This window comes from Podarcis raffonei, chromosome 3, assembly GCF_027172205.1.
Source record: "Podarcis raffonei isolate rPodRaf1 chromosome 3, rPodRaf1.pri, whole genome shotgun sequence".
Lineage (NCBI taxonomy): Eukaryota > Metazoa > Chordata > Lepidosauria > Squamata > Lacertidae > Podarcis > Podarcis raffonei.
Window position 1 is genome coordinate 72,674,308 of NC_070604.1, and position 26,393 is coordinate 72,700,700.

Here is a 26,393-nt window from a genome sequence, read left to right on the forward strand (position 1 = left end):
CTGTGGCTGCTGCTTTGGCAATATTTGTGCTTAATAGTTAGTTAAGGATTTTATTTATAAATTGATTTCCTTTTGGCTTTATTCATGAACGGAAATCAGATGAAAACTGACAGTAATGGAATTTAAAAAGGTAAAATAAAGGTGCAGAAAATGACTGCTATAGCCTTATGAGCAGTACGCCACAAGATTGACAGAACATTCCTATTCTCAGCTGAGGAAGCAGCTGGGCAAGGCAATGCATCAGTTCAATTGCTGCAATTCAAGTCTTGCCACTTATGCTGACCAGGTTGGAAGGTGGGGGGTTAATTATTGCTGTATAAGTTCCCGGCTGGTGCTGCTGGGTGCCCTAAGTCAAGCCCCCTTTAGGGAGATAGACCAATGGAGTATCTTTAGATCCATGTCTGGCTTAGCTATACCACTGCCCTGCCCTGTAACTCTCTGTTTGGGAGCCCTATACTTGTCCTTACTGGTAGAGCACCACTGGTGGTAGCTTCTCAACCACCTACCTTTTCAGCATGCCCCACAGAGCGACACAACCCCCCACTCCCCCTCTGCTGGCAGAGCCTAGCAGAGGGACAACTTCACATTTCCCTAGCCCTCCTCCTCCAGCATCACAGATCAGGGTTTTAGGATTGCTCTTCAAGTTCTTTTTCAACAGTTTGAGTAGGCATGTTGATGGAAATACAGAAGAATATTCAGGAATATTCAGGAATCAAAGAAGGGATAAAAAACCTATTAGTAGAAGATAAATTATTCTGCTTCAAAATACCAACAATAGTTTATGTTGTTTTTGTTCTTTCCTTTCTTTGTAGCATGAGATGCACAGACATAAATATTAGAGGGATTGGAATATTTGAGGATAAGCTTAGAATTCAAAATGAGACTTGGACTGAAAAATATTAAATGTAATTCAGCTGGGAAGAAGTTATATAAAGTAGAATTTATAAAGGAAACACAAAATGCTAGATGGGAATATGGTTTGCTAAGTAGATTATGTTTAGTGGACAGCAATCTGAACTATTTGGGTTTCAAAAAACAACAACATAAATGTCCTTTTGCATTGCATGGACAAATGTACTGGAAATGTCATTAGCACATCATAAATAGTACAATTTTTCTCAGCATATGTTAGGTTTCTGCTAGAATAATACATCCAGCATTTGCAAGCTACACCTAGGACACATAACTGAGTTCTTCAGATATGTATGGTTTACATTTTTTACATACTTGTTTTACAGTGCAGTCCTGTGCATTTTACTCAGAAGTCAATCCCACCATACTACTTTTGACTTGCTCCAAGAGAAGTACATAGAATAAACTATTTTTTTTATTCATTCATTTAATGAAAAATAATATTCTTATTTGCAAGTTGCAAACAAATAATGGCCGGCTCAAACATAATGTTAAGCCATGGGGTGAAGTTCAATATTCCACTCGTCTAATTATTCCATTTGTGGAAGCATTGCAGCTTGCCAAATGAAACTATCCCATCTCTCTTCCCCCTGCGTACTTTTCTGTAGGTTCTCCAGACCCAACCATGAAGCCAATTGCAAAAGGAGGAGAACAGGGGAAGTCATGCTGTGCACACCGAAGTCCTTCTGCAGTGCTTCTGCTGATGGGGCTGGTTTGTTTGTCCAAAAGCTGCCAAGCAGCTTAATGATAGTTTGCTTACTGCTAGCTAACAGCATTCTGAAGCCATGCTTTGCTGTTGGCTTATGAGCCTTGGTTTATTTTATCTATGGCTTGGGGTTGTGTCGAAACCCAACATCTTTCCTTAATAATGGCTTGCTTAGACATCACATCCCAGATGCTCACCAACTTTCAATAACAGGCAGCAACAGTTGCAAAACTAAATGAACTTTGGAGAAACAAATTGACATCACTGGCTTAAGTCCATTAATTTGAATGGATCTATTCTGAATAGAACTTAGCAAGGATTGTGGGTGCCAGCTGCCACAACGTGGACGTGCGACGTCACATGCACGTACCTGCACGTAGTGCATGTGATGTCACATGCATTATATGCAGCTGTGTGTGTGTGACATCACACATCCGTGTTGCGGTGGCCAGCAGCAACTCCTCTTACACTTCCTCTCTGCAGCCAGCAAGGGACCCTTTTCTGCAAATGAGGTCCCCCTTCTCCGAAAAAGGATGCCTCATTTGCTGGCTGCAGAGGGCAGAGCTGAACTGCTTCTCTCCTGGAGGCAGTGCCGCTGCTGCCTGCCAGCTTTTCTCATTGACTTCGTGGGTGTCTGGCTCCCACAATTATATTATTGTGGGTGCCCAAGCACCCATGGCACCCTGGATTTGGCTCCTATGGAACTTAGTTGGGCACAATCCATGGTTTGATTGACTGTCTGGGACTACTTGTGAGTGTTCCATAGATTATTATACAAACCATGACTTAGTTTGTAGAAAGTCATAATACCTCGTAAAAGAAATATTGGTGCTACTAAATTTGTACAGTATTACAATGAAGTTTCAAATAAACATAACTCCCCCCCCCAATCCCTTAGGACACAAAATACATCTCCCCTGATTCAGCAGGAAAGACCTGGAAACATATATAGTCTTCATGCTCATCTTTACCATATTGAACTGGCTGGCTGTGTCTTTTAAAGTGATCCATATATGTTAGTGTGCATCATTAGTTACACAGGACTACAACTGGATCAGGGGCAATACTTTTTCTTAATACAGTGGTACCTCGGGTTACATACGCTTCAGGTTACATACGCTTCAGGTTACAGACTCCGTTAACCCAGAAATAGTACCTTGGGTTAAGAACTTTGCTTCAGGATGAGAACAGAAATCGTGCTCTGGCGGTGTGGCGGCAGCAGGAGGCCCCATTAGCTAAAGTGGTGCTTCAGGTTAAGAACAGTTTCAGGTTAAGAACGGACCTCCGGAACGAATTAAGTACTTAACCCGAGGTACCACTGTAAAGTAAGTGGGAACCCAAAGCTTAGGAAAGGATTATTGGATGTTTCAGATCTTTTTCTTTATGTTCTATATCAAACAATTCCTCAGCCCTGTACTAACATATCTGGGAGTAAATCAGACTTAAATCAATGAGACTGACTGCTGAGTAAACATGGTTAGTATTAGAGTTTAAGGGTTGTTATTGTTCAGGTTTAATTGAGTTTTAAGAAGTAATAAAAATGCTTTTGGGACCATCTGATTAATAAAAATCTGATATACAAGTATGTTTCACTGTTTATTTGATTTTTGTGTGACTTGCACATGAATCTTCTATACAGTTCTATTCAAAATGCAATTAATTAAAGAGATTGTTTGGTTCCCAAATGGATGTTTATCTGTTACACAATTAAAGAATACCAGATGGAGGGGAAAAATAACTTTGCTGACAAATGTGACTCTATAGTAAAGCCAGCTTAATCAAGCCAGTAGATTCACAAATGGAAACTTGCACAAATACGAATAGCCTGCACAGTTTGTTTTGTAAGTTACACTTGCCCTCAGGCAACTTTGTCATATTTAAGTGCTGAGCAGCTATGTCGATCTAAGCTAATGTTTGGGGCTAAAGGAATTTAGTGAATCAATAGGCAGAGCCGGTATATCTCATGAATGAAACTCTCTCACACCCCATATAGTAATATAATAATAATTTATTATTTATATCCCGCCCATCTGGCTGGGTTTCCCCAGCCACTCTGGGCGGCTCCTAACAGAATATTAAAAATGCGATAAAACATCAAACGTTAAAAACTTCCCTAAACAGGACTGCCTTCAGATGTCTTCTAAAAGTTAGATAGTTGTTATTTCCTTGACATCTGATTGGAGGGCATTCCACAGGGTGGGCACCACCACCGAGAAGGCCCTGTGCCTGGTTCCCTGTAATCTCGCAGGGAGGGAACCACCAGAAGGCCCTTGGAGCTGGACCTCAGTGTTCGGGCTGAATGATGGGGGTGGAGAAAGGCACGTAGTGAGACAGAAGCAACCAGCATAAGAATCAACAAATCAACAAATACAGCTTTCTTGCCCTTGTCAAACAACTGAGGAATGCCCCCAACAGTTGGAGAGAGCACGAATGCCCACATGCTCCAAGGCCACTGGCCCAAACAGATATACCTCTGATATTCGCACATAAGATTCAGGATGAAGCAGAGCTATGCCCCTGGGAGATAATGGGTGATGAGCAAAGTAAGAAGAGTAAAATAGTTTTCTGCGTGACAATGCACCCAGCCCTCTGGGCTAGGAACTACACAAGAGGAATCATCCCACATCTGCCTCTTCTGAACTTCAGAGGGATGGAACTCAGAAGACAGAGAGGAAAAGCACATATAAAAGGGTAACCCAAGCAGTGAACAGAAAGAGTATAAGCAAAGAAGGGCTCCTCCCCTACGCTGCCCACATGTCAGCCACATGTTCCACCACATCTTCACCAACAGAATGGCTCTGCTGATGGCATGTTTTGCCCATATATGTATCATAGTAGCAGCATCTCTGACATTTTGCCAGCATAGCAGGGCTTCTACTGAATTCTATAGCTTTTCAGCCAGGGATTTTCAGTTTAGTATTGTACCCTTAGTTACTTATATTCCTTTATCATTTCTTTTAATATTGAAGTATTACCTTACAAATAATGTTTTAAAAATTGTTGTTGTTGTTGTTGTTGTTGTTGTTGTTGTTGTTGTTGTTGTTAAGATTTAAGGTAGCATTTCTCCTTTATACCATATGCAGTAAATAAAGGCAAAACACTAAACAGACGCATGTAAAAATAAATAAATCATTTTTTAGCTCTTGGATAACAAAGAAATATGCTAACTTCTGTAAAAACGCAATGCCCTGTGAAACTTCCTTGTTGTTGTTGTTGTTTAGTCGTTTAGTCGTGTCCGACTCTTCGTGACCCCATGGACCAGAGCACGCCAGGCACCTCTGTCCTCCACTACCTCCCGCAGTTTGGTCAGACTCATGTTTGTGGCTTCGAGAACACTATCCAACCATCTCATCCTCTGTCGCCCCCTTCTCCTTGTGCCCTCCATCTTTCCCAGCATCAGTGTCTTCTCCAGGGAGTCTTCTCTTCTCATGAGGTGGCCAAAGTACTGGAGCCTCAGCTTCACGATCTGTCCTTCCAGTGAGCACTCAGGGCTGATTTCATTAAGAATGGATGCGTTTGATCTTCTTGCAGTCCATGGGACTCTCAAGAGTCTTCTCCAGCACCATAATTCAAAAGCATCAATTCTTCGGCGATCAGCCTTCTTTATGGTCCAGCTCTCACTTCCATACATCACTACTGGGAAAACCATGGCTTTAACTATACGGACCTTTGTTGGCAAGGTGACGTCTCTACTTCTCAAGATGCTGTCTAGGCCTGTCATTGCCCTTCTCCCAAGAAGCAGGCGTCTTTTAATTTCGTGGCTGCTGTCACCATCTGCAGTGATCATGGAGCCCAAGAAAGTAAAATCTCTCACTGCCTCCATTTCTTCCCCTTCTATTTGCCAGGAGGTGATGGGACCAGTGGCCATGATCTTCGTTTTTTGATGTTGAGCCTCAGACCATATTTTGCGCTCTCCTCTTTCACCCTCATTAAAAGGTTCTTTAATTCTTCCTCACTTTCTGCCATCAAGGTTGTGTCATCTGCATATCTGAGGTTGTTGATATTTCTTCCGGCAATCTTAATTCCAGTTTGGGATTCATCCAGCCCAGCCTTTCGCATGATGTATTCTGCGTATAAATTAAATAAACAGGGAGACAAAATACAGCCTTGTCGTACGCCTTTCCCAATTTTGAACCAATCAGTTGTTCCATATCCAGTTCTAACTGTAGCTTCTTGTCCCACATAGAGATTTCTCAGGAGACAGATGAGGTGATCAGGCACTCCCATTTCTTTAAGAACTTGCCATAGTTTGCTGTGGTCGACACAGTCAAAGGCTTTTGCATAGTCGATGAAGCAGAAGTAGATGTCTTTCTGGAACTCTCTAGCTTTCTCCATAATCCAGCGCATGTTTGCAATTTGGTCTCTGGTTCCTCTGCCTCTCCTAAATCCAGCTTGCACTTCTGGGAGTTCTCGATCCACATACTGTTTGAGCCTTCCTTGTAGAATTTTAAGCATAACCTTGCTAGCGTGTGAAATGAGTGCAATTGTGCGGTAGTTGGAGCATTCTTTGGCACTGCCCTTCTTTGGGATTGGGATGTAGACTGATCTTCTCCAATCTTCTTCCTTGAACACCTGTTCAAGGAACTTCCTTGAACACCTGTTAAATATTTGCTGTGAGACTCCTGAGTCGCCATTATAACTTTTTAGACGGGAGCATATTTTTATATGCTGTTTCATACATCTGCCTATAGGAATATATGCAATACATGTGACTGGTGGGCCTATTTAATGTCATTAACATGTGAGAAATATTCATCAAGTAAAACTAGTAGTTGTGTAAATTATGCTTAAGTGGTGTGAGACAGCTTGCTTCCTCGATTTTAATGTTTCATTTATAAGTATGGAATTAAAAAATGGTTTAGAGTATGTAGTCACATAACATTGTATTTTTTGGAAAATGCTTTAGTACTAGTCTCTTTAAATGATGGGACTAATGATACTCCAGGAAAAAAAGCATAAGGACTATACTAGCTAATGTGGGTGCAAAACTGAATTCCTATTTATTTAGTTTCTATACTGCCCTTCATTTGAGGATCACAGGGTGGTTTACCAAAAAAAAAGAGGGCAAAAATAAATGTTATAAGCTTTTGTAAAATTATTGCCTTGAAGGGAGACATGCATATAAGGAGCCTCATGTTTCACATGATTAAGTCCCATTGTGTTGTATTGCTTTCTCCAGTTCTCTCTCTCAAGGGCTAGTTCTGTCCCCTCAGTTTATGTCCTCATTTGGGCACACTGGCCCGTCTGCTTATTTGAGATATGACATTTGAAACCAGCCCATTAGGGTTCATTGTATAGGAGATAAGAAGAAAATGAGCTAACGTTTGTTCTTTGCACTCATTTAGCTTCTAACCAGATGTGTGAGATTTTCAGTGATTCTAAGACTGTTAGCCACTAACTTCCAATTAATCTAATTTGCATTAACTGGAATAGTATTATAATTTCCATTTTGCAATTGCGATGATTCACAGAAGAATCAAGTCACGTCTCTCTTTCTTAGCTGTGACTTTCTGCAAAGTGAACAGCTTAACTGTAAACTGCTCTAGTTATGCTTCATTATATAGTTTTGTCAGCCACAATCTTGAAAACTGTTGGGTTTTTCCCCTTGCACAACTTTCCCCTCCCATGACATCTTGCAAACTAGTTTTGAAAATCCTCTGTTTTAAAAGCAGAATACTATCCAGCTTACTATTCAATAAATCCCAGACTTTGCCCCCAGTTTTGCACTTTTAATCATGACTAAGACTGCAATCCTATCCCCACTTACCTGGGGGGAAACCTGATTAAATCCATTACGACTAAACATGATTTGGATTTCACTATAATGCTGCAATCCTGTGCGCATTATTTTGGAGAAAATCCCATTGACCTCAGTGGAATTTACTACTGAGTAGGATAGGGACGTGGGTGGCGCTGTGGGTAAAAGCCTCAGCGCCTAGGGCTTGCCGATCGAAAGGTCGGCGGTTCGAATCCCCGTGGCGGGGTGCGCTCCCGCTGCTCGGTCCCAGCGCCTGCCAACCTAGCAGTTCGAAAGCACCCCCGGGTGCAAGTAGATAAATAGGGACCGCTTACTGGCGGGAAGGTAAACGGCGTTTCTGTGTGCTGCGCTGGCTCGCCAGATGCAGCTTTGTCACGCTGGCCATGTGACCCGGAAGTGAGTGAGATGGGCGCACAACCCCAGAGTCTGTCAAGACTGGCCCGTACGGGCAGGGGTACCTTTACTTTACTTAGGATAGGGTTGCGTATAGGAGAGGGTTGCATATTTCAATGAAACTACTGGATTTATTTATTTTTGCTCTCGGTACTTTTTATGGGGCATGACCCTGAAGTGTATAGTTTGCAGAGCTATGACTTTAGTTATTCCGAATAGGATTCCTCGCAAGAAAAGGGAAAAGTTGACAGCTATGGGTATATTATGGTCAATATCGATAACATTGTTAAGGGCAACTGATTAAAATTGATTGGAGAGCCAGTGTGCCTTGTTCGTCTTACATAATTAAGTTAGAATCCTGCTTCCCAAATGCTCACTATCTTGGCAGAATGTATGAGATCTGCCAAGAGATTTTAGAATGGAGGATGCAAATATTCTTCAGTGGTGGAACTTCATGATCCTTAACTGCATTTCCAATCTATGGTTTACACTGCCAACACAGCATGATAGTGGGAACCCCAAAACACTATGTTAAAGACATTCATGATGGTTTAAGCCTAAGGCCAATCTGCTACATCAGACCAAAGGCCCATCTTGTCAAGCAACTTGTTCTCAGGCTGGCCCACCGGATGCCTGTAAGCAGGAAATGAGTACAACAACACTTACTTGTGATTCCCAGTAACTAGTACAGTGGTACCTCGGGTTACATACGCTTCAGGTTACAGACTCCGCTAACCCAGAAATAGTGCTTCAGGTTAAGAACTTTGCTTCAGGATGAGAACAGAAATTGTGCTCTGGCGGCATGGCAGCAGCAGGAGGCCCCATTAGCTAAAGTGGTGCTTCAGGTTAAGAACAGTTTCAGGTTAAGAACGGACCTCCGGAATGAATTAACCCGAGGTACCACTGTATTCATTTACATACGACTTCAAAGGTAGTGCACGACCATTATTGCTAGAGGCCCTTGGTAGCCTTACCCACCATTAATTTGTCTAAACACCTTTTAAAGTCTTGGCCATCACTACATCTTGTGGTAGCAAATTCCAGAGCTATGTGCTTTCATCTGTCCTGAATCTTTCAACATTCAGCTTCATGTGATGGACCAATGTTCTAGTTTTATTTATTCTTGCCCTGCGTCCCTTTACATATTTGAATATTTAAAATGAACCAGTACCATATTTTTTGCTCCATAAGATGCACCTGACCATAAGATGCACCTAGTTTTTAGAGGAGGAAAACAGGAAAAAAATATTCTGAACAAAACAGTGAATGTACCTCAACTGCTTCCAGTACTACAACATAACAGTTCCATTCTCTTTTTCCTTGCATGTCCTAAAACTATAGTAATCAGTGCTGCTTTCGCTAATTTTTCTTCAGTTTGTCTCCAGAAATTGACACCCATTTTAAACTTTTTTCACCTTTCCTCAAATTAACAAAAAAAAGACCATAGTTGATCTAGTAGCCCAAGTAACTGAAGGCTATGAAAATCAATTGTATTTAAGTCCCCTTCTTGAATCACATACTTCTCCATGACAAATGTTCAGATGATATGTTTGATTCATTCCAAAGGCGCAAATACAGAGCTTGAATAATAAAATGCTTGTTGGAGTACCTCTGGGGTACATTAATACTAATTGTCAACCTATAAAATGTGTTATAAATGAGCATTAAACTTTACTTTCTAGAGTTTCTTTTCCAGAGACATTATAAGGAAATGTCACTTGTAATTAAGAAACAATTATTTTAATCTTCTGTTACAACAGTGAAGAATTGACATGTGGTTTGCTTATTATAAATTGCTTTCAATATCTTGTTTTCAGATCTATTATTTTTAGGGGGGTTTATGCCTTTCACTAGATGAGTGGATCCATGTAATGTTGCAAGGTTACCATAATTTCTTGGAAATTTTAGATGCAAAATAAATTCTGATAATCAAGTTTTCCTAGTTCCTTTCCTTTATCTGATGAATGATTAATGTTAAAAAGTAGAACATGCTTCATAACAGGAAGCTTCAAGATATATATTTTTAAGAATGTATAATTTTGCCCATTCCCCTTAGCACATATTTAGCACTTAATTTGTTTATGTCAAGTATAATATCATTTTGTTCATCATAATCATTATTATTAGTGGCAGTAGTAGTAGTACCAGTAGTAGTAAAAAAGTGTGCAGACACTCCCTTGCACACCTGCTGGTTGACTGAGATTACCCAGAGAGACCCTACTGGTAGTACTGCATGATCCTTAAATATGTCTTGTGCCATCTGGCATAGGGCTTTCAGTGTGATAGTACCTGCCATGTGGAAATGGAACACTCTCCCTTAGGAATAAGTCACACTCTGACAAGTTTGTGTTTGAATTCTGATATCAGAAGTCTTTGAATTCTAATATTAGTCATATATGTATATAACTGATCACTGTGGAAAATCAGGAACTGTATTCTTATACTGGTTATTTTTATACTCTTATTATATATGTCATGTTTTAATCATGTTTCTAATGCTTTGACATTTCTAAATATTAAGCAGGACATAGGTACTTTAAAGTAAATAAAAATGAATAGCCTGTTATGGGGGGGATCAAGTTACTCACAAGATTTTTGAAGCATGTGAATACAGTCTTGTGATTCAAACCTAGAATTAAATATCTATGGAACCATAACATTACAACTATAATCACATTTGCCTTAGAAACTACATCAGCTGGGAGTTAGCTCAGTTGGTCAAGCATGAGACTCTTAATCTCAGGGTTGTGGGTTTGAGCCCCATATTAAGTGAAAGATTGCAGGGGGTTCGACTAGATGACCTTTGTGATCCCTTCCAACTCTACAATTCTATGCTTTTATTCCTGCAGTAATGCTGGGTGGTAAAGGGCTTTGTTCCCGTCCACCCACTCCTTTTAGTGTCAGAAGTTAACCTGTACTCTTACTTTGTAGCCAAACTGGAGCATGTATTTAATAAAAAAGTCTGTGACTGGACTGACATTTCTGTCAATAAGGACCAATGATTTGGCCCTATGTAGAGTTCCTTTGCCCAACCTTCATAGAACAGAAGAGAACAGAATAGAATTGTAGCATTGGAAGGGGTCTTGAGGATCATCTAGTCCAGCCTTTCTCAACCTGTGGGTCCCCAGATGTTGTTGAACTACAACTCCCATCATCCCTAGCTAGCAAGGCCAGAGCTCGGGGATGATGGGAGTTGTAGTCCAACAACATCTGGGGACCCACAGGTTGAGGCAAACTAAGGCCCAGGGGCTGGATCTGGCCCAATCACCTTCTAAATCCAGCCCATGGGTGGTCTGGAAATCAGCTTGTTTTTACATAAGTGGAATGGGTGCTTTTATTTAAAATGTATCTCTGGGTTATTTGTGGGGCATAGGAATTTGTTCATCCCCCCCCTCATAAAATAGTCTGGCCCCCCACAAGGTCTGAGGGACAGTGGACCGGCCCCCTGCTGAAAAAATTTCCTGACCCCTGAGTCCAACCCCCTGCAATGCAGGAATATGTAGCTGTCCCATTCGGGGATTGAACCTGCAGCCTTGGCGTTATCAGCACCGCACTAAAACCAACTGAGCTATCCAGATGGTTAGATGTGCTCTGAAGAGACACATCAATTTGCAGAATTGAATAGCAGATATATACTGCTGTAAGGCCTATCCCAACCCTGACAGGACTCTTGTCAGTTACAAGCTTCTTTTCACAGGCACAGTCTTGGGATGGGATAGGGAGTAGCAACTTCAGTTATTCAAGCTGTTGGCAGCAAATGCCCATCCATTTGGTGTTAACCTGCTTTGTAAATTTTTTATTCAGGAGTTTTAAACTGAGATGCCATTTCGGATGCAATTTTATGCCTATGCAATACTGCCTTGAGACCTGCGGGTATAGGGTGCTGTATAAATTCAATAATAATAATAATAATAATAATTAATAATAATACACACCTCCCCTGGAATTATTATTATTATTGAATTTATACACCACCCTATACCCGCAGGTCTCAGGGCATTAAGGGACGCGGGTGGCGCTGTGGGTTAAACCACAGAGCTTAGGGCTTGCTGATCAGAAGGTTGGCGGTTCGAATCCCTGTGACGGGGTGAGCTCCCGTTGTTCGGTCCCTGCTCCTTCCAACCTAGCAGTACGAAAGCATGTCAAAGTGCAAGTAGATAAATAGGTACCGCTCCAGCGGGAAGGTAAATAGCATTTCTGTGTGCTGCTCTGGTTCGCCAGAAGCTGCTTAGTCATGCTGGCCACATGACCCAGAAGCTGTACACTGGCTCCTTCGGCCAGTAAAGTGAGATGAGCGCCACAACCCCAGAGTTGTCCGCAACTGGACCTAATGGTCAGGGGTCCCTTTACCTTTACCCTGGAATTATATATTTGTACTCAGTACTTTTTTCAAAAAAAATTAAAATGTTTTGGGTTACTCTCTGTTTCCTACTCATATTGAAATACTGCCCCTCAATGAGGCCAAACTTAGATTCACAAAATGTTTAGGGGTATGCGTACCCCTGTGTACCCCCAGAAAAAAAAGCACTGTCTGTACTACCAACTCCCAATTTACAATTTACCTCCTCTCCTAGTACCAATTCCCAATGGGTATATCACCTCTAATGTGTGCTAAATTTTATGAACAATGGTTAACATTTTCAATTTAAGTCTGTTTTAAGACTGCTCATGAAGTGAAACGCCACTGCAAACAAAATCATGTATTCATTTGAAAACCACCTTGTGTTTCCTATACCTGCTAACCCTGAGGTAAATATTCCATAGAAAACACTGACAGTGAAAGTTTGACATTGGTGACATGTGGCACTCTGATTTCTTAGCCAATTTGGTTAAATCTCTAATTTAATCACAAATGTATTTCTTGATACAGACAAATTTTGTGTGATGGGTTTTTAATTTAATTTGTTTTTTCAGGTGAAAGGTCCCCCAACGGCAGGAGCATTTAAAGAAAGACCAACAAAGCCTACAGCATTTCGCAAGTTTTATGAGCGAGGTGACTTCCCAATCGCCCTTGAGCACGATACAAGAGGAAACAAAATAGCCTGGAAGGTAAGTCAGGGCGCAGCTGTGACAGCCAGCTGCGCTTATTGAAGTGACATCTCTCATTGCCAAAAAAACGTTGGCTTATAAGTAAATAAAGTGGAGTAATTTCTTAGCAAATAGAAGATGGTGGGAGAGCAGTTAGAGAGTGGCCTCCTGAGTCAGCCATCTACCTTGGCTAACAATTAAATTATATGCTGCAAAAAAGGAAAATGACAGAGTTGCTTTGCCTTAGAGAATTGTCTCCTGCTCAATTCATCTCTATTTTTATGAGGACCTGGCAACCCAGCCTATTTCAGGCAGTCCATCAAATGATGGAAGTGGCTGGATACAGTGAGCAGCAGCCATTTATCTCCCCCCAAATTTCACCTTCCTGCAGGACAGTTCCAAATGGAAGCTTTAATTACCTAAATGGATAGGTCAAGATTGCCTGCTCCCTTGAAATGCAGAGCAGAATACAAACGAAGGCAGATTCTCATTCCACGGCTGCACTCCCAGTCTGCAGCATATGTCAGACAGCGTAATCGCTGTCATACGTGCCCCTGTTAGAGGCTGACCTCCACTGCTGAAACCATTATGGTTCCGACATCTCTGACAAAAGGTTAATTGGCTTCAAAATAAATGTATTGCCTAATGACTTCATTCTAATGCAGCAGTGTTTCTCTCTAAAAGGCTTGGTGATGTTATTTGTAAAACTTGCCAATCTTTTAAGTAACTAGAGCAGGCTTTTAAATTTAATTTGAAAAATGAATGCTGATCTTTAACCTGCTCTTTCTATTTAATTATTTTGGTTATCAAAGAATGACTTTCCTTTTATGTATGTGTGTGTGTGTGTGTTGGGGTGACTGTGTGTTTATCTGTATGCAATTTATTGGGCTGGGTTCAGATTTTTCTGGAAACAGAATAAAGAATAACAAAAAAATTGGGCATTCTTTGAATGAGGGGGGGAAGACCTAACTTATTCTTTGGATGTTTATGTGGGTCCTGTTGAAAATGACCTTAATTTAAGCTGCTGTAGTTTTGTTAATAAAAACAAAAAGAGATATGACTAGTAGGGTCACTGAGTGAATAATATTTATTATTTATGAAATGACTAAACAATTTGTTATGTACAAAACATATCAAACAATTAGATCCTACCTGCAAGTTTTTAATATAATTTAATGGATGCATTTGGCTCCATTTTTAGATGGGCACAACTAATGATCTAACAGAAAATTCAATTTCTGCTTGACATTAGTAACAGAGTAACAACAGAAGAAAACTTTGTTTTTACTTTCATGGTGGTAACATGCCATCCATTTTATAAGAAAAGTCATGTAGTAGATCATTGAAGATATAACTGAGAATTGTAATGCATGCTTTCTTGTATGATTGCATGCTACTGATTATATAAAGTTTTATATGAATATTTATATGACACTATCAATTTATGCTTAATTGGTTGTATCCAGTGATGGCTTAAATGAGCAGAAGCATTTCCCAGTGAAGGCAGAGCCACCATTAGATACATTCAATATGTTTTATTTTTTTTCTTAAGGCTTATGATCAATACAATAATACATTTGATTTGAATGAATACACAAAGGAAAGGGAATGGAGGGATGAAGTGGAGAGAAACAGGAATACAAGTATGAAAACAGTTTAACTGAAGTAGATAGATTTTTCAAAGTATTATTTTAAAGGGGGGGAGCAAGGAGATGTACAGAACAATAAGAAATAATGGCTTTCTTTAGTATATTTAGTCCCTGTTTGCCAGTGATATTATGTTACCTTGTCCTAGACTGCAAATGCCGGCAAAAGGTAATAAAGTGGGAAGCACCATGTACAAGCTACCGTTTGATCCTATGGTGGGCCCAGCATCTACCTTGACATCATCTGATGAGCTTCTGGCTCTTTTGCATAATTTATCCATGCATGTGACAGAGATTAAGGCCTTAACTAATGTGCTGCAAGTCTCAGGGGGGAATATCCAGCACAAGGTGGGAGTGGAGAACCGAGAGCAGCAAGCCTCCTCTATTTTGAAGGCCTTACAGGCCTGCATTCCAAGATGGCAAACCTGAAGGGAGAAGCTGCAGGAATAATCTTTGTTTGGTAAAGGTGAGACAAGGAGCAGAGAGAGGGCACTCTACTACTTTTGTCCGAGAGGTGCTTGCTCTCCTGGAGAGATATGTGTTAAGAGTATGCCCTGGTTCCTGTGCCTAGAGGCAAAATTTGCCTTAGGGCCATCCTTGTGAAAGTATTGTGTTCCCCTTATGAAGGAAGATTTGCTGAGCTGAGTGTAATAGAAGAGTTATCTTGGGGGGCACTTAATGATGTAATTAGGATTTCCCCTGATTAGCATAATAGGCACAAATAGCTTTCACTGGGGCATGAAGAATGAATGGCAAAGGAAAGAAATTTGACCTTACATTCAGTTCGCTGTTCTTTCTTTGGCGACCACTTATAGCCGAGTAAGATTGCCTTCCATGAAAACGGTCTTAACGTTGAGTCCATAAGTGACTGTGGAGGTCAATTCTGGATCCACGCATCCTTCCACAGTGGGGACATAGGTTTTTTGATGGTAGTTGATCATGGTGAGGGTTTGTCAAACGTGCCTGCCTCTTAGCACATTTCTCCTTTGTGCCCCGAGTCCACAACACCTCTGGTAAAGTCTGTTCCCCAACTGGAGCATTCGCAGGCCAGTGTTTCCCAGTCATCAGTGCTCATACTACATTATTTTAGATTGGCCTGGAGAGCAACTTTAAACCTCTTTTGTTGTCTACCAGTATCTTTTGTCTGAGTCACAAGAGAAGGCTTAAGACATTTAGAGACCTGTCAGCTGCAGAGGACTGTTTGCTAACTCCCAATCTAATCTGGGCACACCTAGACTGAAGAATGAGATAGCAGAGACCTCGCTGATCTGATGCACCTATTTCAAGGTGTGCTTTGTGTGTATGTTAACAAGTTTACTTGCTCCTCTGTTGCCTTCCCTGGCTGGCTGCAGGGCTGTGAGGGGATTTCTAGGACAGCATTCTTTCTCCCGAGTTCTTTCCCTTGTCACTGTGGAGCAACACAACGAGGAGAGCTGTCTTATCCACATGACCACATTTTCTGTTCATTCCGTTGTTGCTGCCGTGCAATGCAGTGAGGAGAGTTGTGTTATTAGACTGGGCAATTTGTTTCCTGGTGCTGGGTTTTTATTTCTGTTGGTTTCTAACACAGTTCCCTTCTATAAGCCCTTGCTTTGTTGTGTGACATGCTGTTGTTAATCATATGTGTATACAAACATATACAGTGGTACCTCAGGTTACATACGCTTCAGGTTACATATGCTTCAGGTTACATACTCCGCTAACCGAGAAATAGTGCTTCAGGTTAAGAACTTTGCTTCAGGATGAGAACAGAAATTGTGCTCCGGAAGTGCGGCGGCAGCGGGAGGCCCCATTAGCTAAAGTGGTGCTTCAGGTTAAGAACAGTTTCAGGTTAAGTACGGACCTCTGGAACGAATTAAGTACTTAATCTGAGGTACCACTGTATTCTGGTCTTTAAAAGAAAAAGAAAGTTATTCTGGTCCTATGGGACCTCACCAAAGAGAAAAGAAGTTGGATCCTACAGGCACTGATGATGACAAGAGTACCCATGCAGTGGTCTAGCTGATGGTCCACAAATTTACACAGCAGCTTCAATTTTCAGAGCAGGTCTCACAGGCAAAAAAAAAAAAAAAGGAAGCTGCTGTGTAAATTTGTGGACCATCAGCTGGACCAGTGCATGGGTACATGTGTGCAGTGATCATCTAGAAAATAAATGTGGTTGTCCAAATGCCGCTTATCCAGCTGCTTACACAGAACTCTACACATCATGTCAAATATTTCAGGATTCACATAACTATGCAATATATCACCATTTTGTTATTGTCCTTTATTTTTTCATTCTGTTTTTATGTGATGCATTTCATGATTCATTTTGCATTTGATAAGTCAGTGGTGCCCCCCCCCCTCCGCCGCCCACCTGCCATCTAGCTCTTGCAGTGATTTTTTTGTAAGAAGATGAACATTACTAATAGTGTGGCTACAAAAACCTTTTCATCCAAGGGTGGTAGGATGTTGAGTGGCTCTGAGGAAAGACTACAAACCATCAAATATCCCTCCCTTATTCACTTTATGTTTTTGCTGATCAGTGGGACATTTTATAGAGTTGAAAGGCGGTGGGGTTCTCTCCCTCACCCTTTGGCTGTAAATACAGCCAAAGGGCATGCTCTTCCATTTAGTTCAAAGTAAAATGCTTCTAATCAATTCTTTTTTACTTTTCTAAGTGCTTTTGTATGTGTTGATCAATTTTTGAAAATCACTATCTATTGATTCTTATAACTTTCCACTGTTGTTCAATTATTTATGAACCCTGTTTCCAATATAAAATAACTTTAAAGCTCCTGAAATGAATATTTAGTTGAACAAAAACAAGAGTCTTGTGCCCCCTTAAAAGCTAACTGATTTTATTCTAATGTGGTTTCCCCCGCACAGTATGAATTAGCTATTAATTAATTTGGTTGTAGATAAATTATGTTGTTTCCCTTGCAAATTTCCACATAATGTCATAATTGAACACGAATATATATAGAAAGTTAACGTCTGTTTTCCAGTGTTCTCAAAACTTCTCCTGTGGTGTCTTTGGTTTAACCCTTTAGCTTATAGTCACGTACCTGGAGTTAGCCCCAGTAAACAGATCTGAGTTTAGGATATTGCAACCAAAGTCTGCTATCCTATAACCACTTGCCCAGGAGTAAACCCCATTGAGCTCAATTAGACTTACACATGAGTAGAGATTTATAGTGCTGGAAGTGAATTCCCCCAAAAATGGTGTTTAAAGGCTTACAGATCAGAAGTCTTTTGAAAAAGGAAAGAAATGAAGCAGTGCACTTACTCAGCAGCAGTATTTTCTTACCTCTTCAGATATAATAAAAACAGGCTGTGATCCACAGGAACAGAGATACAAGACTTGTAATGCAACAGGAAGGGAAATGCTAGAATAAATACAGTTTCTTCACCTTGGAACACAATGTATCATTTCCTCTGCCTTTAGCTGATGCTTCCTCAGAGCTGCTGCCTCAGAGATGCTGCCTTGTGTAAGCAAACACACATAAGCAGATTTGAAAAAAGTGTGCTTGATAGTGCCAGTCCATGCAAACAAAGTTCTCTGCAGTTGCTCTATGAACAATTGTTGCAACCTCCCGGTGTTTCTTTGCTGTATCTTTTTTTCTTTCACGCATACCAAAATTACTTTAGCACATAAACTGGCTAGTTCCCTGACTTCTGTAATTTGTATTGTAAAATCAATTTATTTCATTTTTTGTCTTGCAAAATCAAACAACAGTGATTCAGTGCAGATGAATTATCAATCCACTCTTGAATAAGATAACTAAGGGCCAAATTTAGATTTTATTTATCTATATTATTTGACAAGATGTATATATACCGCTTAATCAACAAAACCAATTTAAGCAGTTTTTATATAAATATAAAATATTCTATAAAAATTCTAATGAAATCAAAGTTTAAAAACAAATTGGCAAATAAATAAATGAAGCAAATCAGCAAATATGCACAATAAAGATACATGTTAAAAGTGCATGTTGCAATTATATGCGGATAAGAGTGCATCATTGGTTTTTTTAAAATGTATAATGAATGTAGGAAGGCCCCATTTGTAGGCTTGACTTTAGCTGTTAAAACCCTTAATTGCTTCGGTTCCTGGAAATATTATCTTTTCCCATATATAATGTTAAGGTCAATAGATAAAGCATTCATAGTTTTTATCTTCCTCAGATGATGGTGGCGATTCTCTGAGTGGATGTTTCATTACATGTCCCAGCAATATTGTTATACAATGAAAGAGGGAACAATCCATCAAACTGAATATTTCTGACATACCGGTAACTGAAAAATTCTATAATATCTATAGAATTCAGAGTAATTAGGGAAGTTTTTAATGACTGATGTTTTAATTATTTTTAAATTTTTGTTGGAAGCCACCCAGAGTGACTGGGGAAACCCAGCCAGATGGTCGGGGTATAAATAATTTTATTATTATTATTATTATTATTATTATTATTATTATTATTATTATTATATGCTTGGCACTAATGATCACAGGAGGGTTTTAAAAAATAAAAAATAATAACTATTAATCACATCAGCATCATTTTTGCTCATAGAACTTTCTCTTCTTCTGTAGGGATCCATGATATGATATGGGTTGTCTTCGCCCATTTCTTCACTGGCAGGAAGTTATCTCTTTTAGAGAATGCACCTTGGGGGGCTGATACAACCCCCTCAAGTTCTGTTTCCTGCCAGCTCCACTGCATGTTACATTGAAGGGATGGCAAAAGAGGAGGGAACACCATATTGAAAGGGATTTTTTTCCCATTTGTTATTCCTTATCTGTTTATTCCTGGCTTTCCTTCCGCTGCTTCTGCCGGCTTTTCATTCTCTACCAGCCCCATAAATCCCCCTTTCTTCCTCTTGGCATCCAATTTTTCTTGGCTTTTAGTTTGGGGCTTTCGAGGGCCCACCGGCTTTTGGATGTTCTAAGTGGAGGGGAATGCCTTGGAAAGGACTTCAGCTAGGTGGAAAGGGCCTCTTTTAGGAAAGCAGAGCTGTTTTTGGAGATGGATCTCTTTAGTCTCAACAGGAAAATGATTGGGTGGGAACTCAGGCTGCCCATGCAGGGGGACCTGTTTCCTGAATCCTGCAGCGAGTCACCTGGTCGCGGAGGTTTAGGGGACCTAAAAAGTTGGCTCCAGCGGTTCCAGTGCTCCCTGAAATCTGGTAAGTCATAAAAGGGAGGAAGGGAGACCGCTCATGTCTTCCCTTCCCCCCTGGGATGCTCCCATTTCCTCTGGGTGGCTCGTCTGACTGGGAGAGGCCCTGGGTCTACCTGTAGCCCCCCTGCTTGCCCCAGGCCCATCAGGAGCCCTTCAGCAGGGGCAGCCCCAGGGGGAAGACCTCAAGGAAGCATACACAGTTGCAACATACTGTTCATTCTTTCCCATTCTTTCATATTTATAATTCAAAACACTGAATGAAATGTCTTTCCTACCTCCTTAAGTAAAGTACCATATTTGTTAAAATAGTGACACATGCATTGATTTAACAGTTGAATAATTTGTTTCTCCTAAAGAACAAAGGATGTTGCCTTGGAAATGCCTATATTTCTTTTTCTTTTAATAATGGACTCTGTTAAAAGTTGACTTCTGGCTGGTACGAGTGTGTGTGTGTGTATGTGTGTATATGTATATGTATATGTATATGTATTTATGGCCTGTAAAGGGAAGCGGATAGTTTACCTGACTTTTGTCAGCAACAACTTCTCAATTATTAATTCTTCTGTATTCATCAATACATGTGGTTTAACTAGGATTGTAGAGAAATTGCAGTGTTTTAGAAGCTGATTCTGTGGTTTTGTTTCTTGTTTACAGAATTCAAATCTATCCTCTTATCTGATGCAAATTGTCATTTCTTGAAACTGCACAGAGTGAAAACCTCCTGTATCAGAAATAGCTTTAATTTAAATTTGTTAAATGACCTCTGAAAAATAGATGATTTTTTCTTCTGCTGAATGGGCTGGTGCTCTCTGCCTGTATAATTTATGTGAGAAATTAGTGCAAATGGTTCACTTTTATGGAGCTGTGCTGCTTGTAGCAAGCCTGCAGAAACAATTTCCCCCCAAGCCTCCATCTGTTCTTCAAACCGGGGCATATGCCATCTCATCGAGCTTGAAAGTCAACTGATTTATAACTCCTGAAAAGTGCATAGATTGAAAAGAAAGGTCGGCTGCTGCTCTGTGACAATGATTTGTTAGGCACTTGGATAAAGACAATTCACATTACTATGGACCCAAGGGGAAACATGCAGTGTTATAAGCTTCAAAATGTGGTAGATTGGCAGCCAGGAGGAAAACAAATGGCCCCTCCTCTTTCAGTTAAAACAGCTACCTCTTCTCCAAAAAGGAAGAATGCCTGGCAGGTAACTGGTAGCATTGGGGCGACATCTTGTTATCGCAGTGTGCTTCAGACCTGATAGCCTTTTCTCCCCCAGCTACAAAGGCTGCCATCTACAAGTGTCTGAGCTTGTTGCACTCTAATCTTTAAACCGCACACGGAAGCATCAGTCTTGAAAGAGCTGCTTGCTGCTTGTCAGGAAGTAAATTTCTCTTCAGTGCTACCTATGGAGCTTTGATAAATTTTTCGATTCTACCTTGGAGGTGAATCCAAAGACCTGTCCCAATTAGAAACATAATGAATGGCTTGGTCTCTGTCCTATCAGCAATCATCCCCCTTCCTTTTACTCAAGGGCTACAAAGAAAGAAAGCAGTTTGGCAGGTAGCAAACCAAATGAAATTGACAATGTGACCATCAGGAAAATCAATGTGTGTTTGATGTTTTCATTTGCGCTGGTGCAAAACTGTCTATTCTGATGTGACACTATTAGCGGAAGAATGACTTCCCAGATCACTTTAATCTCAAACTGCTTATATTTTTTAATCACCCTATGCTCTCCTGGTGTTCATACACCACAGATTTTAATCAGCCACATTGTGTCGCTTCTAAAGGCATGTAAGAGAAATGTGATACCATAACTGCTTCTATATTGTTGCAGTCTACAGTCATAGTGTTGTATTATACAACAGAAGATATCCAGACCCTATTCTCTTGGGCAATGATAATTTCCAAATGCTCTTTTAAGTGTATTTTAGTAAAGGAGAAACTGGGCAGGTATGTTGACTTGGTTATCAAATGAATCCATTCACTTAGATACAATACTATCTTTATTATTAGGAAGGGTTGGTCTTTCCACACAAGATCATGGTGGGGTAGAGATGAAGGAAGAAATAGGTGTCTGAATAGTGTAGCAAGCCTTTTTAAAGTGGCAGGGGCACCATTTGGGGTGTGCTTCAGACAGCAAAATGTTTTGTGCCAGCACTGCTACCAGGCAACCTGAAGTGCAGTAGTTTTTAGGAGACAGCATCATCATTTAGCCTCTCGAGAGTCTTAGTCTGTGTTGTCCTGATGTTGGAGTGGTCCCCCAGGATTATGTGTTAAATTCATTTTCGCGGATATCAGGGAAAAGCATGGAAAGGCTGTTGTCCATCGTTCTTCTCTCTCCCCCCCCCCGAGTTCATAAAACAATGACTGTAGCATCCTACTTTGCACTTTCAGACTTGTGAAAGCACAATTAGCAAGAGAATCCATTATCACTGACGAGGCCACTATGATTCTCACCATTTCATGGCAACTTTTCTGCTGTCTAGAGCAGGTGCCTTTTGCCTATCCTTGAACTCTTCATCATTCATATAGGACATTTGGACTGGCACTTTATTGCTGGAATTACAGCTGCTGATGCATTTGATCAGGGTTGAGAGTGTAAGCAGGTGCCATAGTATGTAGAAGACTACATAATTAGTGCTGGCAGTGCATCTTTAAATTAATGCTGCAAGAATCACAAAGAGTTCACCACTGCTGTTGCTTGAGAGAGACAGAGTCATACTATCTCTGTCTTCATGAGCAAGATGGGATTAGAATCCCTCTTTAGAAAGGGAGTCTGGCCCATATTCCCCCAGTCAGAAAATGAAATATTCACTGTTTTGTTCTCAACCTGAGAACAAAGCCGAAAGGGATAGCAATAGTTTGCTTCCCACTGTTGTGGCAAAGTGAAGGGCTTTACTACAGACATTATAGCTGCATTAAACTACTGCTGTTCAAAAAGATAAGTGCAATTCACCTCTGGTTTCCTAGGAATGTACAAAAAAACGTTGATTGGTGCATTGCTTCCTTGCTGTGAAGCAATTTGCTGGGCAGGCATCAGAATGTAAGCACTGCCTTGCTGAATCACACCAAGGGTCCAGCATTCTGTTTCCAACGTGGACCATTCAAATGTTTCTCAGAAGCTCACAATTACAACATAAAGGCAATAGACACCCTCCTTGGTTTTGTCCCCAGCTTCTGGTACTTACAAGTATACTACCTCTGAGCATGGAGGTTTCAGCTTGTAATCATAGTCTAATTCTTGTATAAAATATTCCAGCTGCCAGTTACCATCCCATCTTGCAACTTAATTATGCTCTGAGTGCAGAAGCACTTGTGCGTGCGCCCGTGCGCGCGCACACACACATTTGTTCCCCAAATTGGTGAGGTTCACTTGTCCACAATGAGAAACTGAGCCTTTAGTGTCATCACCCAGTGGCGCAATGGGTCCGTGTGTCTGGCTGTTAACCAGAACATTGGTGGTGCAGTGTTCTGTGGGCAGTGGACAGAATTCCTTCATTGCAGGGGGTTGAATTAGATGACCCTCGGGGTCCCTTCCAACTCTACAATTCTGTGATTCTACAACCTGTGGAACACCCTGCCAGTAGAGATTCTGCAGGTGCCTTCCATGTCAAATTTTAAAATGAAAACTTTTCTGTTCCTCCTATGCATGCAATTAAGAGCACATCCCCCACAATGGTCTACTGATGTTTGAGGTTTGTTTTTCATTATTTTGCTTTTAACCTGTTTTTAATTTTTTATGATTTGACTGTTGGTTTGGTGGTTTTATATTGTTGTAAAGTTTGCTATTAGTATGTCAGATTCTTTAAGTGATATTAAACATAGCATAACTTTACTGCAGTATTACAAAGAAAACAACTGAAGAATTGATTAAGGTAATCTCTACATTCAACAACCATCTAACAATCCTTGACAAAAACTGTACATGTTCACAGTTTATCTTTTTATATTTCTGCATAGTCGTATAGCAGGGTATCTGATTAGTCGTTTCTTTCTTCTAATTTGTTGCAGTATCAAACAAGAAATGTGTTTGCAATAATTTTAAGGCATAATCACTAAAAACTTCTTTAGTGTAATGAAATAAATTATGTGCTGGAGGACATATTAGATGCTTGAAAATTGGTATCACAGTTATAACCCAAGGCTAATGAATTAACAAGTTATATTTTAATTAAGTACATATTCAAATTAAATGCTCTAATTAAAGTGTCATGAATCTGCCCTGTTTCTGTGGGTGATTTTTTTTTAAAAAAAGGATATTATTCATGGGCAGGGAAGTGTACCTTGTTTAAGGACTTTTTTGTATTATTTTTTCACAAAGTGTTTCAAAACGGTCTGTGGCCAGAAATATAAAATGGTTGGTAACAATAATGATCACTAATGTTCAATGAACATTCCCCCCTAAAAGTTATGTTTGATATCTGCTAAATCAATAATGTCACTTGCATGGGATTGCTGTGATACTTCTCTTTCCAGCTAGAAGCACATAACTGCACCAGAGGTCATGTTTAGTTAATAGGAAACATGGAGGTCACATTGCAAGTTGTGTGGCTGCTATTAGGTGGTACTGTGTGCAATGCAACAAGCTGTCTCTCTCTCTCAGTGTCTGAGTGTGATTTTTGCTACTGTACTTAATGTCTGGGCTTGCATTAAGAGCTGATTTATGTGACATATGGGTAGCAGGAGGAACTCTGTGTTGTGCAGAAAACTTTGCATCTAATTTAAAATACTGTTTTTACCTGGCCACTGGTCCCTTCACACAGATCATTCAACATTAATACAACAACAACAACTTCAGGAACCCAGAAAACATTGTGCTACCGCTGTGTGCACTTAGCCCCACATCCATGCTACTGCAGCCATAGGTAAGTTAGGGATAGGTAAGTTAGGGACAGCTCTGCTGGGATTATAGCAGGACTATATATATTCTTTATATGTATTTGGTGGTGCCCTGTATTCTAACATTCAAAGTAGCTAGAGCCAGCAAGTGATATACTTTTGAATGACCAGCATCTGAATTTAACTTTGCTTTATCCATAAAGTGCCTAATGCATATGTTGTTCTAGCTGTGATGCTTCAAGGTCCTTCCTGACCTGCCTTTTTCCTGCTTGGCTTTTGACATATGGAATATTGGAGACATGGCAGTTGCCATTCCCAAAATGCATTAAGCAAAAAAAAGTTCAAAAATTGAATTGTGCCATCATACGTTTTGTTCAAGGAATGGAACAAAAGTCACTTTCAGAAGTTTAGATCAATAAGTCATTTACCAGTTATATATAAGATTTTCACAAAAATACTAACCAACACACTTCAAGCAATTCAGATACAATCCACTAAGGGAAAAGCAGGCTTAGAAGCAATTACAGTACTTTCATCCATTTCTAAGATGCCCATTCATTATTCCCAAGATTCAATGAAAATGTATTACCATTATATTTACAGTTCATCCATTATAATGTAGCAAGTATAATGTCATATGTGGGGAGAGGAAATTAAGGGAATCTAACCCAGTGTACTAGAATGCTGCAACAGAGACATAAAGAAAATAACATTAAAAGAGGATTATTGCAAGTGCATAAAGTATCTCAAAAATTCTTCATACTGGTTTTGGAAGAAGATAAATGATTCTATTTTGGTGAAAAGTAATCTCCCTGCCCCAAGGAGTTGATCCAGAATCTTTCAATTCACGAATTCACTTTTCAGTAGTCTGTAAATTGTACATCAATGTAAATTAATTAGTCATTAGAGAATCCATACAAATCAGGTGTACTGATGTTTATACTTCAGTACATGTAGAATGATAACACACAAGCACAAAATTTTATATAGTTGAATCAGTGACAAAGTAAATGAATGTAATAAGAACTTTGACATTTACATCATGCTGCATTGCACATTAATTAAATTCTGCAAATTCAGATTCTGAATAGTCATGTCAGTGATACTTTTAATGATGACATCTGCTTAACCCAGCTGATTTAAAACAACAACATCAGCAACAACATTATGTCTAGTGTGGAACACATCCAAGAATTAAATTGAAGTAAGCAGAGGCTTAGCTTTAAAGATGAACTTGACTAAAGCAAAGCAATTTTAGCAAGCTTGTAATACAGCTTATAAATGCTAGCAATTTGCAAATGAAATAAGCCAACAATTTTGAGCAGCATTTTTGACAATTCATGGAACATGGTTGAATAAAATCTAGACATCAAAACCTGAAGATTTGAGTAGTTCTGGAATATGATTAGGTACAACAATAGAACAATATCATTTTGCTTAAAAGACTATGAAATTATTGTGAAGTCTGACAGCTATACAACATCAGAACTTTTCAGACACTTTCACACTGCACACAAATATATAAAAAGTTGTATGGCTATGAAAAGGTATAAATGAATCAAACCCTAGACCAAAGTATGCAGTCTCAGCTCAAGGACTGAGACGTGAATGGCTAAACATAAAATAGGAACCTCAGTCAAGAATGTGCAAAAAAGTACTTTGAACCCTATGGAAGAAAATTGAGTTCTAGGGCAATACAAGGTTACCCAAATGTCTTCAGTCAGCGTCCTTGTTTGACTAAATGTTCATGATACCATATGAAAGTTATTGCAGCATATGCATTTATTATAGATACCGTTATGAAATTATTTTTCTAACAATCTTTTGGTCCTCGTAGTAATTCTAAAAGATATATCTCTTCTCCGAGCAATTACGAGGAGTTAAATTTTACATTTTCTGCATTTTCTTAAGATCTCACTCTTTTGATCCCAGAGAAAAAAGAA

At 39.9% G+C, this 26,393-nt stretch overlaps 1 protein-coding gene across 2 annotated transcripts in view; it reads left to right on the top strand.

Annotated features, from left to right (window-relative positions):
- Positions 1–26,393, top strand: part of PACRG (parkin coregulated) — a 223,056-nt gene that overhangs the window by 30,380 nt on the left and 166,283 nt on the right. For both annotated transcript variants that reach the window (XM_053382350.1, XM_053382349.1), the window contains exon 2: positions 12,684–12,818. In XM_053382350.1, coding sequence (XP_053238325.1) covers positions 12,684–12,818 — 135 coding nt within the window. The remainder of the gene's footprint in view (positions 1–12,683; positions 12,819–26,393) is intronic.